Here is a 16,380-nt window from a genome sequence, read left to right as displayed (position 1 = left end):
CAAATTGTGTGGGTTTTTGTGGCCTTCATGCAATGTAGATGTTATTGATTCCTGTGTATTATTTTGCTTGGGTATGTGAGTTAACACAGAAAGTCATTTGTTTTGTTTATCACTACCCAAAATCCCCTAATTCCTACGTGTTTCCTGTTACTTTCATGTTATTCTTTAAATTACTATAATCAAATTTTGTATTTGTTTTTGTTTTGTTAATTTACTGAGTTTGTCAATGTGGTGGACAGAGGTAATATGGCTAAGTATGCTATATTCGTGACTTCTTGGATCAAAGGTGACAGCCAGTAATGTCTCGACATTTCCACTGTCCACATTTCTCGTAAATTTTAACGACTATAACTCTGAAAGTAAGTTTCATGAAATTAGTAATTTTTGTCCCAGGTTGCTTTATGGAAATACTGTTTTGTATGCTTATTGCTTCAGCACTTAAAGGTAATTAGTAATACTTTTAGCTTAACAAATCCAGAAATTAAAAGAGAATCAGCAGACTTATTTTAAAGTTATTTGTTGCTGTTTAGTAAAACATTGCACCCGCCACAACGGAGCCTCACTGTGAAGGCTGTTCTCAAACATGGGATGAGATAGATGGAAATTGCCTAACTATTGTCAAACAATTGGAAACTGCTTTGAATATGTGTGTTGGGAGAGCTCCCCAGAGTTTTGTACCAGAGGTAACAAAGTTACCTCCAGCACTATCCTCTCCTGTCTCCTCTACAGAAGACTATTCATCCACTCGGCTGTGGGTGACGTGTCAGTGGGAGGGCTAGGCAACATTTCCAGGGGAGAAAGGAACCAGGAAGAACTCCGTGTGTTAGACCCATCTCAATAACAGACAAGTTCAAAATGCTGACTTCCCCTGAAACTACACTCAGCCAGTGAGACTCACTTTCACTGTCAGAAACCTGTTCTGTCTCAGGTCAAGAGAAGGGAAATGTGAAAGTGTACAGTCTATCACTAATTTGTAGTTCAAATGTATGGCAAATAATGGTACCTGTTAGGGAAATGTCAGCTAGGGATGTAAAGGAAGATAAGATTCACCTGCCTGGGGGGTCTCATTCAGCATACCGAAGAGGCTAGTCTGGCAGCCGTTGACAAAATGAGGTACAACCGAGAACCGGTTGTGGTGGGTGTTGGAACAAATGATGCCTGTCATCTTGGCTCCGAGGTCATACTCAAATTATCCCAAGCAGATGGCAGGAAAGGCTGAGGAGACCATCCTTGTTCAAAGGTCACGGTTTACAGCACTGACCCCAGAACTTACTGTGGCACCACAGTTCTGAATGGAGTGGAAGGGTCGAATGACAGGCTTCAAAGGTTCTGAAACTTTCTGGAATAGCAAGATAACATCGAGAACTGTACGGTCCCCCTAAATGGATAAGAAATGCACTACATATCAGAGGCTGCTACCCAGGTAGCTGAATGTGTATTGAGTGCACCCAAGGGCTTTTTAGATTAGGTAACCCAATATTCACTCCAGACAATGACAGATGTAGGGGACGCAGAAGTGTCCGTATAAGATTCAAAGAAATGCCTCGTACAGGTGAGAGTCTTAAAATCCTACTGATTAATTGCAGCAGGATTCAGATGAGAGTGACTCACATAATGCTAGGTGCAGAAATCCGGTTAAAACCGGAAACTGATGGCAGTGAGATTTTTGTGAAAACTTTAAATGCGTATTGAAAGAGTAGGCTAATGTAAATGGATGTAGTGTATTTCTCATAGTAGATGAGAAGAATACAGTTTTATAAGTGGTGGGCATGGCAGGGTACCCTGCAAAACATTATTAAACCACCTACTTCATACTGTCTGGAAGACCAGTCACGATAGAAATATATTGGATATAACAATAATAAATAAACCTGAGCTCTTTGAGGATTTACACATAGGCCAGTATCAGTGACTGAGGCAGCTGTAGTAACAATGATTAGCAAAATACAAAAAGCACCAAAATGAGTAGAAACATTCACAAATTCAGTAAACTAGATAGAGATGACGTAGTGCCATATCTCAGTAAGGAACTCAAAACATTGAGCTCTAGTGAGAATACTGCAGACAAACTGTGGCTTAGGTTTAAAAAAATAATTGCCCATAAATTTGACAGATATGTACCTAGTAGAGCAGTTCATTTTCTTTAAACATTGGGCTACGGACAGAGAGGCGCTACAAATTTGGCTGCCAAGAGAGCAATGACTACCGTCACAGAAATTTATCGAAGGCCTGTCGAGAAACCAAAAGAAATTCAGATCGCGAGTAAAGGCTGTTGCTGGTATGTCTCCAGACACTCGTGGGCACGACAGGGACTGAGACTGAGAGTAGCAAAGCAAAAGCAGAAATGCTTAACTTGATTTTCAAATGTTCTTTTACAAAGGAAAATCTACGGGTGCTGACTCAATTTAATTCTTGCACCACTGCAAAGATAAGCAATATAGATTTCAGTGTCAGTGGTGTTGAAAAATAACTGAAATCACTAGAACTGAACAAATCTACAGGGCCTGACGGAATCTCCATCAAATTCCATATCAGACCTGTGGCTAATTTACAATAATCTATCGCAGATCACTCAAACAAAAACCTGTGCCCTTAGTTGGGAGAAAGCACAGGACACACACTTCCACAAGAAGGATGGCAGAAGTGATCTACAAAACTACCATCCAATATATTTAGCATCCATCTGCTGTAGAATCTTAGAATATATTCTGAGTACAAATGTAATGCTGTATGTTGAACAGAATGACCTCCTCCATCCCAACCAGCATGGATTTTGAAATCATTGATCGTGTGGATCCCAACTCATACTTTTCTCACAGGAAATCTTAAAAGCCACAGATCGAGGCAGTCACGGAGATGCAACATTTCTCAATTTCCGAAAAGCGTCTGACTCAGTACCGTAGCTATCCTTATTACTGAAAGGATCATTGTATGGGCTGTGAAGTGAAAGTTGTGAGCAGGCTGAGGAATTCTCGGGAGGGAGGACACAGTGTGCTATCTTGATGGAGAGTCACTGTCAGGTGTTGCAGTAACTCAGGGTGTGCCCCACAGAAGTGTGTCCAGACACTTCTGTTCATGTTGTATATTAATGACCTTGAAGACAATATTAACTGTAATCTCAGACTTTTTGCAAGTGATGCAGTTATCTATAATGAAATACTATCTGAAAGAAGCTGCATAAATAATCAGTAAGCTCTTGACAAAATTTCAAAGTGGTACAAAGATTGGCAACTTGCTCTAAATGTTCAGAAATGTAAAATAGTGGACTTCGAAAAACAGAAAAAATGTAGTATCCTATGACGAAAATATCAATGAGTCACTGTTGGAATCGGCCAAATCATACAAATACCTGGGTGTAACACTTTATAGGGATACGAAATTGAATGATCACATAGGCTCAGTAATGAGTAAAGAAAGCAGGCAGTAGAGTTCAGTTTATTGGTAGATTACTGGGGAAGTGCAATCAGTCTATAAAGGAGATTGCTTACAAATCATTTGTGCGACCTATTCTAGAATATCGCTCAAGTGTGTGGGACCTGTACTACGTAGGATTAACACGAGATGCTGAACGTATACGGAGAAGGGCAGAATGAATGGTCACAGGTTTGTTTGAGCCGTAGCAAGAGACTGTCACAGAGATGTTGAAAGAAGTGAACTGGCAGGCTCTTGAAGTGAGACATAAACCATACCAGGAAAGTCTACTGAAGTTCTAAGAACTGGCTTTAAATGCTGACTCTAAGAATATACTACAATGCCTTACATATCACTCACACAGGAAGATTTTCACTGTACAGCGGAGTGTGCGCTGATATGAAGCTTCCTGGCAGATTAAAACGGTGTGCCGGACCGAGACTCAAACTCGGGACCTTTGCCTTTTGCGGGCAAATGCTCTACCAACTGAGCTACCCAAGCACGACTCACGCCCCGTCCTCACAGCTTTACTTCTGCCAGTACCTTGTCTCCTACCTTCCAAACTTTACAGAAGCTCTCCTGCAAACCATGCAGAACTAGCATGGAGTGTGTGCTGATATGAGACTTCCTGGCAGATTACAATGGTGTGCTGGACCGAGACTCGAACTCGGGACCTTTGCCTTTCGCAGGCAAATGCTCTACCAACTGAGCTACCCAAGCACAACTCACGCCCTGTCCTCACAGCTTTACTTCTGCCAATACCTCGTCTCCCACCTTCCAAACTTTACAGTAGCTCTCCGCTGCAGAGTGAAAATCTCATTCTGGAAACATCCCCCAGGCTGTGGCTAAGCCATGTCTCCGTAATATCCTTTCTTTCAGGAGTGCTAGTTCTGCATGGTTCGCAGGAGAGCTTCTGTAAAGTTTGGAAGGTAGGAGATGAGGTACTGGCAGAAGTAAAGCTGTGAGGATGGGGCGTGAGTCGTGCTTGGGTAGCTCAGTTGGTAGAGCACTTGCCTGCAAAAGGCAAAAAAATGGTTCAAATGGCTCTGAGCACTATGGGACTCAACTGCTGAGGTCATTAGTCCCCTAGAACTTAGAACTAGTTAAACCTAACTAACCTAAGGACATCACAAACATCCATGCCGGAGGCAGGATTCGAACCTGCGACCGTAGCGGTCTTGCGGTTCCAGACTGCAGCGCCTTTAACCGCACGGCCACTTCGGCCGGCTGCAAAAGGCAAAGGTCCCGAGTTTGAGTCTCGGTCTGGCACACCATTTTAACCTGCCAGGAAGTTGCAAGATCAGAATAATTACAGCATGCACAGAGGCATTAACAATCATTCTTCCTGCACTCTGTACAAGAGTGGAACAGGAAGAAACCCTAATAACAGGTACAGTGGGAGGTACCCTCTGCCAAGCACCTCACAGTGATTAGTGAAATCTTGATTAGATGTAGATGTACGTTAGTGACGCTAAAAGTGCTGGGCACTATCTGGATTCTGACTGCCTCTGAACTGAGAATTTAAATTCAAAACAGTTGTGTGTGCGTGCGCAAACTACTGCAAGACCGCCTTACATTGATTTCGAGTCTGGACAATGGCTAGATTGCAGAGATGAAATTAGCTTCCACACTGCCACAGAGAGGAGAGGGACAGATATAGAAGAGATAAAAGGTTTCACACTTTATGCAACACCATCCATAACTTATCAAGCACCTCTCGTCGAGCTTGTAGTCGACACTGGAATGTATGTGCCAGCCAGCTAACTAATGGGCTGCTTCAAGTACAGACTACACAAACCTGCAAAGCTCAGATCCAGCAAAAATGTCTATTGGCACAGCTTTACCTTTCTTAGTAGATATGACACAGCTGATGAGGTAAGCTCTGTTGCCTCATCTCTGAGACAACTACATGCTCTCATTAATACAAGGGTTGCCCAGAAAATAATGCAAAGCATTTTATTTTTTCAGCCAGAAACAATGCTACAAATGCAAAACATTACATACGTATTATTTGAAGTCTCCCGAGAGAGTGTGCCAAGTTTCAGTCACTTCCGACGGATAGCGTAGCTTCGGGACAGTTTCAGAATGGCGTCTGTAGGTGACAGACGTTACGAGTGATGTGCCATCATCGAATGACTCGCTGCAGGAAAAGAAATTGTGGGGAATACTCAAAAACGCTTGTCCAGAGTTTAAGGAGCACCTGCTGTTGACAGAAGTACAGTCAGTTGTTGGGCACTGAGGGTGAAGTGACACGAAGGCAGTTCGGCAGAGCTCCACGATTTTCAGCGGTCGGGGAGACCGTTGACAGCTCTCGCACCTGACCTAGCCCCCTCGCACTTCCACTTGTTTGGGCCATTAAAGGATGCAATTCGTGGAAGACATTTTGAGGGCAATGAGGAGACGATTCAGACAGTGAAGCACTGGCTCTGGCCCCAGAACAAGGATCGGTACCGACAGGGCACACACGCCCTCGTCTCGTGCCGGAGGAAGGCTGTAGAACAGGATGGAGATTACATAGAAAAATAGGGTGTGTAGATTAAGGAAAGGCAAACCTACGTTTCTAGCATTTGTAGACTTACAGAAAGCTTTTGACAATGTTGACTGGAATACTCTCTTTCAAATTCTGAAGGTGGCAGGGGTAAAATATAAGGAGTGAAAGGCTATTTACAATTTGTATAGAAACCAAATGGCAGTTATAAGAGTTGAGGGGCATGAAAGGGAAGCAGTGGTTGGGAAGGGAGTGAGACAGGGTTGTAGCCTCTCCCTGATGTTATTCAATCTGTATATTGAGCAAGCAGTGAAGGAAACAAAAGAAAAATTCGGAGTAGGAATTAAAATCCATGGAGAAGAAATAAAACGTTTGAGGTTCGCCGATGACATTGTAATTCTGTGAGAGACAGCAAAGGACTTGGAAGAGCAGTTGAACGGAATGGACAGTGTCTTGAAAGGAGGATATAAGATGAACATCAACAAAAGTAAAACGAGGATAATGGAATGTAGTTGAATTAAGTTGTGTGATGCTGAGGCAATTAGATTAGGAACTGAGACACTTAAAGTAGTAAAGGAGTTTTGGTATTTGGGGAGCAAAATAACTGATGATGGTCGAAGTACAGGGGATATAAAATGTAGACTGGCAATGGTAAGGAAAGCATTTCTCAAGAAGAGAAATTTGTTAACATCGAGTATAGATTTAAGTGTCAGGAAGTCGTTTCTGAAAGTATTCGTATGGAGTGTAGCCATGTATAGAAGTGAAACATGGACGATAACTAGTTTGGACAAGAAGAGAATAGAAGCTTTCGAAATGTGGTGCTACAGAAGAATGCTGAAGATTGGATGGGTAGATCACATAACTGATGAGGAGGTATTGAATAGGATTGGGGAGAAGCGAAATTTGTGGCACAACTTGACCAGAAGAAGGGATCGGTTGGTAGGACATGTTCTGAGGCATCAAGGGATCACCAATTTAGTATTGGAGGGAAGCGTGGAGGGTAAAAATCGTAGAGGGAGACCAAGAGATGAATACACTAAGCAGATTCAGAAGGATGTAGGCTGCAGTAGGTACTGGGAGATGAAGAAGCTCGCACAGGATAGAGTAGCATGGAGAGCTGCATCAAACCAGTCTCAGGACTGAAGACCACAACAACAGCAACAGATGAAACACCATTATTTTGTGTGTGTAATTCTCATTACGTTCAATAAAGAGTTGTTGAAGAAAAAAAAATGTGGTGCATTACTTTCTGGGCAACCCTCGTAAGTCGACGTGGAAGGAATCGTGCAATAGAAGGCAGGACCCGACCTAAAAATAGTACAAATCAATGCAGTCCAACCAGTTTTATTCCAAATACCTTAGTATGGGGGTATGCTGGAATGGTAGAGTGGTGATTCTGAAGTTTAACGATGTTGCTTACTTAGCCTCATAATTGTGTGACACACTACTGATCCTCGTGTTAGCACATTGACGAGATATCTCTGAGGAAGACGGAGGTGAAAAATTGGCTCAGTCAGTCATCCAACACTCCCTATTCCAGTGCTGTCACCCTATCAGGGGCCAGGCCTTCTGTGAAAGCAGCCACGCCATTTACCAGCTCTGTTGCAACCACTCCACAGCTTTTCATATCAGTACGACTACCAGCCAGCTGTCCACCGGGAGGAACGGCCACTGCCAAACTGTGGCCGAGAGCGAAGTGGACCGCCCTGGGGCACGGCGTGCAGCTGAACATAATTTGCTCGATTTCGACGCCTGCATCATTACCTGGGGCATCTGGGTCCTCCCATTCACTACCAGCCTTTCCGAACTGTGCTCCTGTAACTATCCCAAACTCAACCTACAGTAACATACTGTTCCTGCACTCTGTATCCGACAGTTTCCACTCCCCTACATTCTGTTATCTCCTCTCCATTCCCATCTCCCACCCTCCTTGTTTGCTATTCTCTGCCATTACACCTGCCCACGTTTCCTCGCTCCTCTCCTCGTTTGCTCCTTGTTTTCCCTACCTACCTGTCCCACGACCTCCTAACGCCGCACTCGTCAGCATTCGAGTCCCCACTCACTCCGCTAGGCAGCGTTCGTCTCTCTCTGCACTCGTACACTACCGCCCCTTCCACTTCCTTGCCCCTCCAGATTGTCGCTCGTATCCCACATCGCAGTCGCATTCCGGCCCGAGAAACTGAAGTCGGTGGTCGTGTCTGCGTGAGGTATGCTTTCTTGTACGTACGAATGGCACGTGTCTCTCTTTTACTGATGATGGCTGTGGCTGAAAGCTTTATATAAATGTCTTTAAATTGTGCTCGTCTGTAACTTAATATGTCTTCTTTACGGTAAGTAGCAATCTGTCTTTTCCTACATTGTCGATATTCCTACCCTGAGTTTCCATTACAACAAATCTTCTCGAGAGAGAAAAGCTCGTATCCAAAAATCGATAGGGATCTAGATATCACCATTCCGGTGAAACTCGGCTCGTCCTCTTCTCACACGATGTCCTGCAAACTGTAAATCGAGGGCAACAGGCAAACTGCAAATTCCTAGATCTGCAGGAAGCATTCGACACGGTGCCAAACAGCAGACCATTAATGAAGGTTCGAGCTCGTAGAATAGGTTCTCAGATAAGTAAGCATCTCTAAGAGTGTTTACGTAATAGAAAAGTTAGTTAGTTCATTTCGTGTTCCACGGATCATTTTTGCATGATAAATCGTAATCGTCAAACGAGTCTTATTTGATGTTCGCACTGCAAATTAATTTGTAAATATGGCTATATGCTGAACATTTATAAGTTTTTTTTATTATGTATTAAATATACAGATGTGAGTTAGTAACTCTTACCCACAACATTTTACATGTTACAATAATGGAAATTCTTGTACAGAACAGGAGTTGTCAAGTAGAAAGTTTTTTAATTTCTTTTCAAATTTTACTTGGCTGCCTGTCAGACATTTTATGTCCTTGTGTAAGTGATCAAAAATGTTAGTTGCAGCACTGTGCACGCCTTTTTGTGCAAAAGACAACCTTAATGTGGAGTGATGAATGTCATTTCTCCTTCTCCTATTGTAATTTTGTACATCATTGCTCCTTTCGAACTGTAGTGGATTATTTACAACAAACTTCATGAGGGGATAAATACACTGGGAAGCAGTAGTCAGAACTCCTTAAACAGATGTCTACAAGTTGATCACAGGTGAGCAACACATATTATTCTTACAGCCCTTTTTGAGTTATGAAGACTTTATTTTTTAAAGATGAGTTATCCCAGAAAATTATTTCATATGACGTTATAGAATTAAAAGATACAAAATGTCAGCTTACTGTTTTGTCTTTCCGTGGGATTTTCAATGTTTCTAAGCGCAAATGTGGGTGAACTAAGTTGTTTCAGGAATTCCAAAATTTGTTTTTTCCAATTTAAATCCTCATCAATGAGGACAGTGAATGTTCCTCACAGAGAAAGTAACCATCAGGATTTCCCCAGGGAAGTGTGCTAGGACCACTCTTGTCCTCTGTACATCTATATACACAAATTACCAGACAGATAGGGTGAACAGCAACAATTTTCTGACAATCTCAGTCGGTCCGTTGCAATTAGGGGACATCGGCTAGTATGTACTTTTCAATGTCAATAAACCTTACCGACAGCTGTACACTTTAAGATATTTTATTTTATTTTGAAAGCAACCAGTTTCGGCAATTTGTGTTCGTGTTGCCATCTTCAGGCCCCGTACACTATACAATAAGTTCTGCACGGTTCACAGAAGAGTTTCTGTGAAGTCTGGAAGGTAGGAGATGAGGTAATGGCAGAACTGAGGCTGTGAGGATGGCTCATGAGTCGTGCTCGGGTAGCTCAGACGGTAGAGCACTTGCCCGAGTTCGTGTCTCTGTCTGGCACACAGTTTTAATCTGCCAGGAAGTTTCATACAATAAGTTCATTGACACTGAAAATTTTCTGATGCTGTAGTTTATGGAAAGTGTCATCTTTGAGTGATTGTAGGAAGATTCAGGACGTCTTAGACAGAGTTTCTATTTTATGAGATGGATGGCAGCTTGCTCTAAATGTGGGGAAATGTAAGTTAATAAAAATGACTACGAAAAACAATTCTGTAATGTCTGAATACAGTATTAGTGGTGTGTGACCTGACAGAACATCTAGGCATAATGTAGCAAAGTGATAGGAAATGGAATGAGTGTGTAAAGAGAAGGCAAGTGGTTGACTTTAGTTTTTTGGGAGAATTTTATGGAAATGTAGCTTAGCTATAAAGAAGTCTGCAAATAGAATACTTGTGTTTTGAATGCTGCTCAAGTGTTTGGAATCCGTACCAGATTGGATTAAAGGAATACATGCAATTATTTCAGATTTGAAATCTGTTACAGGTTTGATCAACGCGTATTGCAGAAATACTCTGAGAACTGAAATCCGAATGCCTGTAGGGAAGAAAATATCATTTTTGTGAAGCACTATTGAGAATATTTAGATAACTGGCATTTGTGACAGACTCCAGAATGATTCTACAGCAAGCGACATACGTATCACGTAATGACCACAAAGGTAAGGTAAGAGAAATCGGCACTGGTACAGAGGAGAACAGATAGCCACTTTTCAGCTTGCTCCATTTACAAGTGTAGCAGGAAAGATAGTGACTAGAGGTGGTAAAAGGTATCCTCCGCCACGCACCGTACACTGGCTCGTGGAGTATTTTACGTCTGTGTGAATTTAGGTGACGTACCAGAACGCGGAGAAAGATGCCGACAGGCTCACCTCTTCCCCGCCATGGTCCAGCGCACGGTGGCAGAAGTGAGTGTGTCCCTCTTGGCCTTCACGAAGTACTCGACGTCCTCCAGTGGGTGGTAGTCACAGCTGAGGTTTATCTCCCGCAACTTCGAGCAGGTGTCTGCCAGGAAGCGCAGCAGCACGGGCCCCGCACCTCTCCGATTCTCGAACACTTCCAGGCTCTGCAAGTGTTCCAGGCGTGACACCAACTCCGCGTACTGTCGGTCGGCCAGTAAGTTGTTGGCGATTATCAGCTTCTCTATCTTCGGACACTTCTCAAATATGTACTTCAGGAGCTGCAGGGAGAACAAATTGCAGTGTATTTGTTAGTACATCAGTATTTTCCATAGATTACATCTCATTATGGGGTGTAACTATTCCTTTACTATTGTCATATTTCATACACTGAAACCAACCTTCTCAATACTAGTATTGCTATTAATATTCTCTACGGATTTATACAGCTGCATTCTCGTTAATATGAAAATGAGTGTAAGAACACCATCTACATCCACACTCAGCAAACCGCAGTGAAGTTGGAGCGCGCCGGGACATGTATCGTGTATTAGTGCCACTTAAAGTTCATGTCACAACTGGATGAACCGGTTTTGAAACATTTCCTCACCCAGTAGATAGTGCGCAGTGTTCTCGACCTACCTTGCTTTGCTTATTCAATATTGTCTTCCCGGTAGCTGCGTCTGTCTCACCTAAATCACACTGAAATTAAGAAGCCAGGATCCTAGGTTAAGTTTTCCAAAATCAAAAGTCAAGATCGTATTCACTGTTGAACATTTATGTCAACCACAGTGCGATTTATTTGTTATCACTCGCAAACACAATATTCATGTGACCAGGCCTCTTACACTTAATCGTCAAGTTAATATATCATACTTTATAATTTCCCAGGGTTAAAATGATCCTTTCTAATTGGTTTTGAAGTTAACTATAGGGTTTTATTACTTAAATAACATGAGTGAGCTGTATCAATTTAAATACAGGGAACTAACTTATGCATCCGCCGTGGGAATTCCCGACTTATAACCATGGCACGTCTTGAACAATAATTTTTACATATTCAAATTTACTTAATTCTTAATTAATGCACTTACAAAGTTGAGACTGGAGTCATTTTACGAAGAAAATATAGGTAGCAAAAGTATCAAAACAGATCTCGGAATTATACAGTAGTTTGGTCCCAATTGGCACTTAAAGTCATACAGGCTGCAGATTTCAAGTCTTAATATCTATTTAATTAATAGACTTTAGGTTAATTTAAACACTTTGCTGGAATCAGTAAAATTTAGGCTTTCTTTTGGATGCAGTCTTCTAGCTGAATTCGATCTATTAGCTCACTCAAATTTTATTTAATATGTATTGCACAATATATGTCATTGTTCATAACTGTTAATATGATGCATTTCCAATAAAACTAATTAGCTCATTACTTTCAGAATGGACATTAGAATGTACTGAAATAATAGATTTTACAAGGGGAATTTTATTTAAACTATTTCTGAATTCTGTACGATGAGGCTGAACGTCACAGAATCTGTAGTCGGAATCTGAGTAGTGAAAATGAAAAAAAAAACAAGTTCATTGCTTAACTAAGTTACTAAAGCAGTGTAAAACCAAAACAGGATATCAGTGGGCAACCCTGCTTCATTACAAAGTGAGTGGAAGAGGGGATGACCCACTGTGTCATCTATTAGGGTTTCTTTCCACTCCATTCATGTACGGAGCACAGGAAGAATGATTGTTTGAATGCCCCTCTGCATGCTGTAAATAACCTACTCTTGTTCTCACAATCCTTATGTGAGCAATATATATAAGGGGATGTAGTATATTTATAGAATTATCATTACAAGCATGTTCTTGAAGCTTTTAACAGGCTTTCTCAAGATATATGTAAACTATACGAGTTGGTCAACGTTCAGAAGCAGTCGGAAATTACCACGACTACTGACAAACGATTGACAGCTGCTGCGAATTGGTGTGTCGGAAGAACTCCCGAGAGTCGTGTACCTGTGATACCTCTACCAGAGGTACCTCTACCAGAGGTACCTCTTCTCCTGTGGATCCTGCCTCCTCTGCAGAAAGTACAGGATCTGTCATTACCTGTCCAACTGACTTTGCGTGGCTTGTACAGGGCGGACGGTGACCAAGGAGGACTCAGGCTGTCGTACCGATCCCCCTAACCGACAAGTTCGAAGTGCCGTCTTTCACTGAAACTGAGCCAGTGGGACCCACTACACCTGTTGTGGGGAAACCTGTTTTGTCCAGTGTCGGGAGGAAGCAAACGCAAAAGGGTAGGGGTCAATTAATCGTCAGCACTTTGAATGTACGGTGAATGGTGGTACCCCTCAGGGAAATGGCAGCAAGGGACGGGAAAGAACATCAGGTGCACTCAGTGCCTGGGGGGGGGGGGGGGGGGGGCTCATTCAACATGTTGAACGGGCTGTTCCAGGAGTCATTGAAAGAATAAGTTGCAGCCAACTACAGACTGTGGCACACATTGGAACAAATGATGTCTGTCGTCTGGGCTCTGAAATCATTCTTGTGTCATTCCGACAACTGGCAGAGAAGGTTGAGAGGACCAGCATTGTGCGTGGAGTTTCAATGAAGCTCACAATTTGCAGCATTGTCCCCGGAAGTGATGGTGGCCCTTTGGTTATGAGTAGAGTGGAAGGACTGAACCAGAGAATTCAAAAGTTGTGTGACAAACTAGGCTACAACTTCCTGGACTTGCACCATAGGGTTGAGAACTGTAGGGACTCCCTAAGTAGGTCAGGCATGCACTACACATCAGAGGTAACTCACTGTGTGTGGGATTCACACAAGGGTTTCTCAGGTTAGGCGACTCTCCATCCAATCCAAATAACAATAGATGTAGGAAACCCAGAAGTATCAGTGTAAGATCGAAAGAAATGTCTCCCACAGGTGAGAGTATTGAAATCCTAATGGTTAACTGTACAATACAAGAAGAATGGGCAGCTTTGAGAGATGAAATAGTGGAGGCAGCAGAGGATCAAGTAGGTAAAAATATGAGGGCTAGCAGAAATCCATGGGTAACTCAGCAGTTATTGAATTTAACTGATGAAAGAAGAAAATATAAAAATGCCATAAATGAAGCAGGCAAAAAGAAATACGAACATCTCAAAAATGAGATCGACAGGGAGGGCAAAATGCTTATGCAGGGATGGCTAGAGGTCAACTGTAAAGATGAGCGCAGATGGAAAACCAGCCCTAAGCAAAGAAGGAAATGCAGAAAGGTGGAAGGAGTATATTGAGGGTCTATACAAGGGTAATGTACTTGAGGGTAATATTATGGAAATGCAAGATGACGTAGATGAAAATGAAATGGGAGATATGATACGGCTGAAGAATTTGACAGAGCATTGAAAGACCTAAGTCAAAACAAGGCCTGGGAAGTAGACAACACTCCACAACACTCAGCCATGTGAGAGCCTGTCATGGCAAAACTCTTCCATCTGGTGAGAAAGATGTACGAGGCAGGTGAAATACCCTTAGACTTCAAGAAGAATACAATAATTTCAATCCCAAAGAAAGCAGGTGTTGATAGATGTGAAAATTACCAAACTATTGGTTTAATACGTCACGGTTGCAAAATACTAACACGAATTTTTTGCAGACGAATGGAAGAACTGGTAGAAGCTGAGTCACCGAAGATCAATTTGGATTCTGTAGAAATGTTGAAAAATGTGAGGCAATGCTGGCCCTACAACTTGGAAGATGGGTTAAGGAAAGGCAAACCTATGTTTCTAGCATTTGAAAACTCAGAAAAAGCTTTTGACAATGTTGACTGGAATAATCTTGTTCAAATACTGAAGGTAGCAGGTGTTGTTTACAGGGAGCGAAAAACTATTTACAACTTGTACAGAAACCAGATTGCAATTATAAGAGTCAAAGGGCATGAAAGGGAAGCAGCAGTTGAGAAGGGAGTGAGACAGGGTTGTAGCCTATCCCTGATATTATTCAATCTGTATATTGAGCAAGCAGTAAAGGAAACAAAAGAAAATTTGGAGAAAGAATTAAAATTTATGGAGAAGAAATAAAACCTTTGAGGTTTGCCGATGACTTTGTAATTCTCTCAAAGACAGCAAAGGACCTGGAAGAGCAGCTGAACAGAATGGACAATGTCTTGAAAGAAGGAAATGAGATTAATGTTGTAAGGGATCTGTGATCCCACGAACACAGATACTAGTATCCGACGCCCAGGTCAATAGTAGACAGGAGTCGATTGTCGAGCACTGCAGGAGGCAGTGAGAGGAGTGTCGAGTGAGCGGCAGTACTGAGAAGACGGGCAAGAAGGGTGGTCGAGCCGAGTATGGTGTCAATGGCGGATGTGCCGAATGAGGAGTAAATTGTAAATTCACGGAAGTGTAACAAATGAGCGCGTCCCCATTATCGTTGTGGGGTTGACCCTCATCAATACCGATTTGTGAGTGATATAAAACCGAAAGTGACAAGTGCCGAATTTTGTGTTTCGCATGAACCGCGTCTGCCAGTAACGACCATCGATTGCAGTGAGGATTGTTGTGAATGTTAACCATCATCATTGTGTGTGACAAAGTACTTAAAAATCAGCAACCAATAACAGATATAACCGTAATTAAGCGTGTAAGGCGAAGGTAGCCACTGCCTCAGAATTTGCACGCAGGTTGCAGGCTGAGCTGTCTATTTGTAGCATCGTACCCAGGGTCGATCGTGGTCCTCCGGTTTGGAGCAGAGTGGAAGATCTAAACCAGAGGCTCAGACGACTCTGTGGCAGTATCGGATGCAAATTTCACGACCTCCACTATCGGGTGCAGAATTTTAAGGTTCCCATTAATAGGTCAGGCGTGCACTAAAGTGCGCATCATTTACGACGGCGGGCAAGTTTAGGTTCTTTCTGCGCATCTGACGTCACAAAACACAGTCAGCCGATGAACAGAGAACGACGTTGCCAGAACTCGACTGCAGTGCAGAGCACGGACGAGTGTCTTAAGTTTTAGAAACGTTCAGTCATAAATAAAGTAATCGAACAAAAGCAAAGTCTTGATAGCAGACTTTTTTTTATAGAAAGTTTGGAAAAAGCATTCTTTATACCAACTGCTTCATATTATATTAATTAATTAAGCCAAACAAGCAATAAGCCTCCTAATTCAGGTGATAGCAAGGAAAGGTGTTTCTATCATTCTCACGAACCGCTTTTTTGCAATAAAGAAAAGCGGTAATACCAACAGTGTTTGTCGGTATTTTGCTTGATATTTTAGAGTACTCCAGGACTTTTGTTAAACGGAATGCGGGGAGCACGTCTCTTAGCAGCGAAAGGGTTAGTGCGGCCGTGGTGGCTTTACTTCATAAACTGCGCGCTCCCGCCTAAACGTAAGTTGGCGCTGCTTCTCTTGGCGTGTACGTCGTTTGCAACTGGCAACGCAGCAATCTCCCGCATCTGGGCGGGCATGCGCAAGCCGCCAAGATAAAAGAATTGAACTATAAATGCAGGATGCGGCTACTACAGTAGTGGAGTACGTGTGGTGTGCACACGGAGCTGTTTCAGGTTAGAGAACTCCTCCCTTGGGAGCAAAGATGATTTGCATGTCAAATCAACCACAGCAACCACGGAGATTCTTGGTCCTCGCAGATCAGAGATAGAAAGATTAATATGATTTTAGTAAACTGCAGGAGCATCCCAGGAAAGGTCCAAGAATTAGTA

General features: G+C 42.6%; 1 protein-coding gene and 1 non-coding gene across 2 annotated transcripts in view; both read right to left on the bottom strand.

Moving 5' to 3' along the window:
* Window positions 1-16,380, bottom strand: part of LOC126484255 (uncharacterized) — a 71,345-nt gene that overhangs the window by 34,260 nt on the left and 20,705 nt on the right. The window contains exon 2 of the mRNA XM_050107676.1: window positions 10,653-10,960. Within this exon, the coding sequence (XP_049963633.1) occupies window positions 10,653-10,960 (308 nt within the window). The remainder of the gene's footprint in view (window positions 1-10,652; window positions 10,961-16,380) is intronic.
* Window positions 4,058-4,132, bottom strand: Trnar-gcg (transfer RNA arginine (anticodon GCG)). Its single transcript has one exon. It is a non-coding gene; the product is annotated as a tRNA-Arg (tRNA).

The sequence above is a fragment of the Schistocerca serialis genome, chromosome 6 (assembly GCF_023864345.2).
Source record: "Schistocerca serialis cubense isolate TAMUIC-IGC-003099 chromosome 6, iqSchSeri2.2, whole genome shotgun sequence".
In the NCBI taxonomy this organism is placed as follows: Eukaryota; Metazoa; Arthropoda; class Insecta; order Orthoptera; family Acrididae; genus Schistocerca; species Schistocerca serialis.
This window is presented reverse-complemented; position numbering and strand designations above follow the sequence as displayed.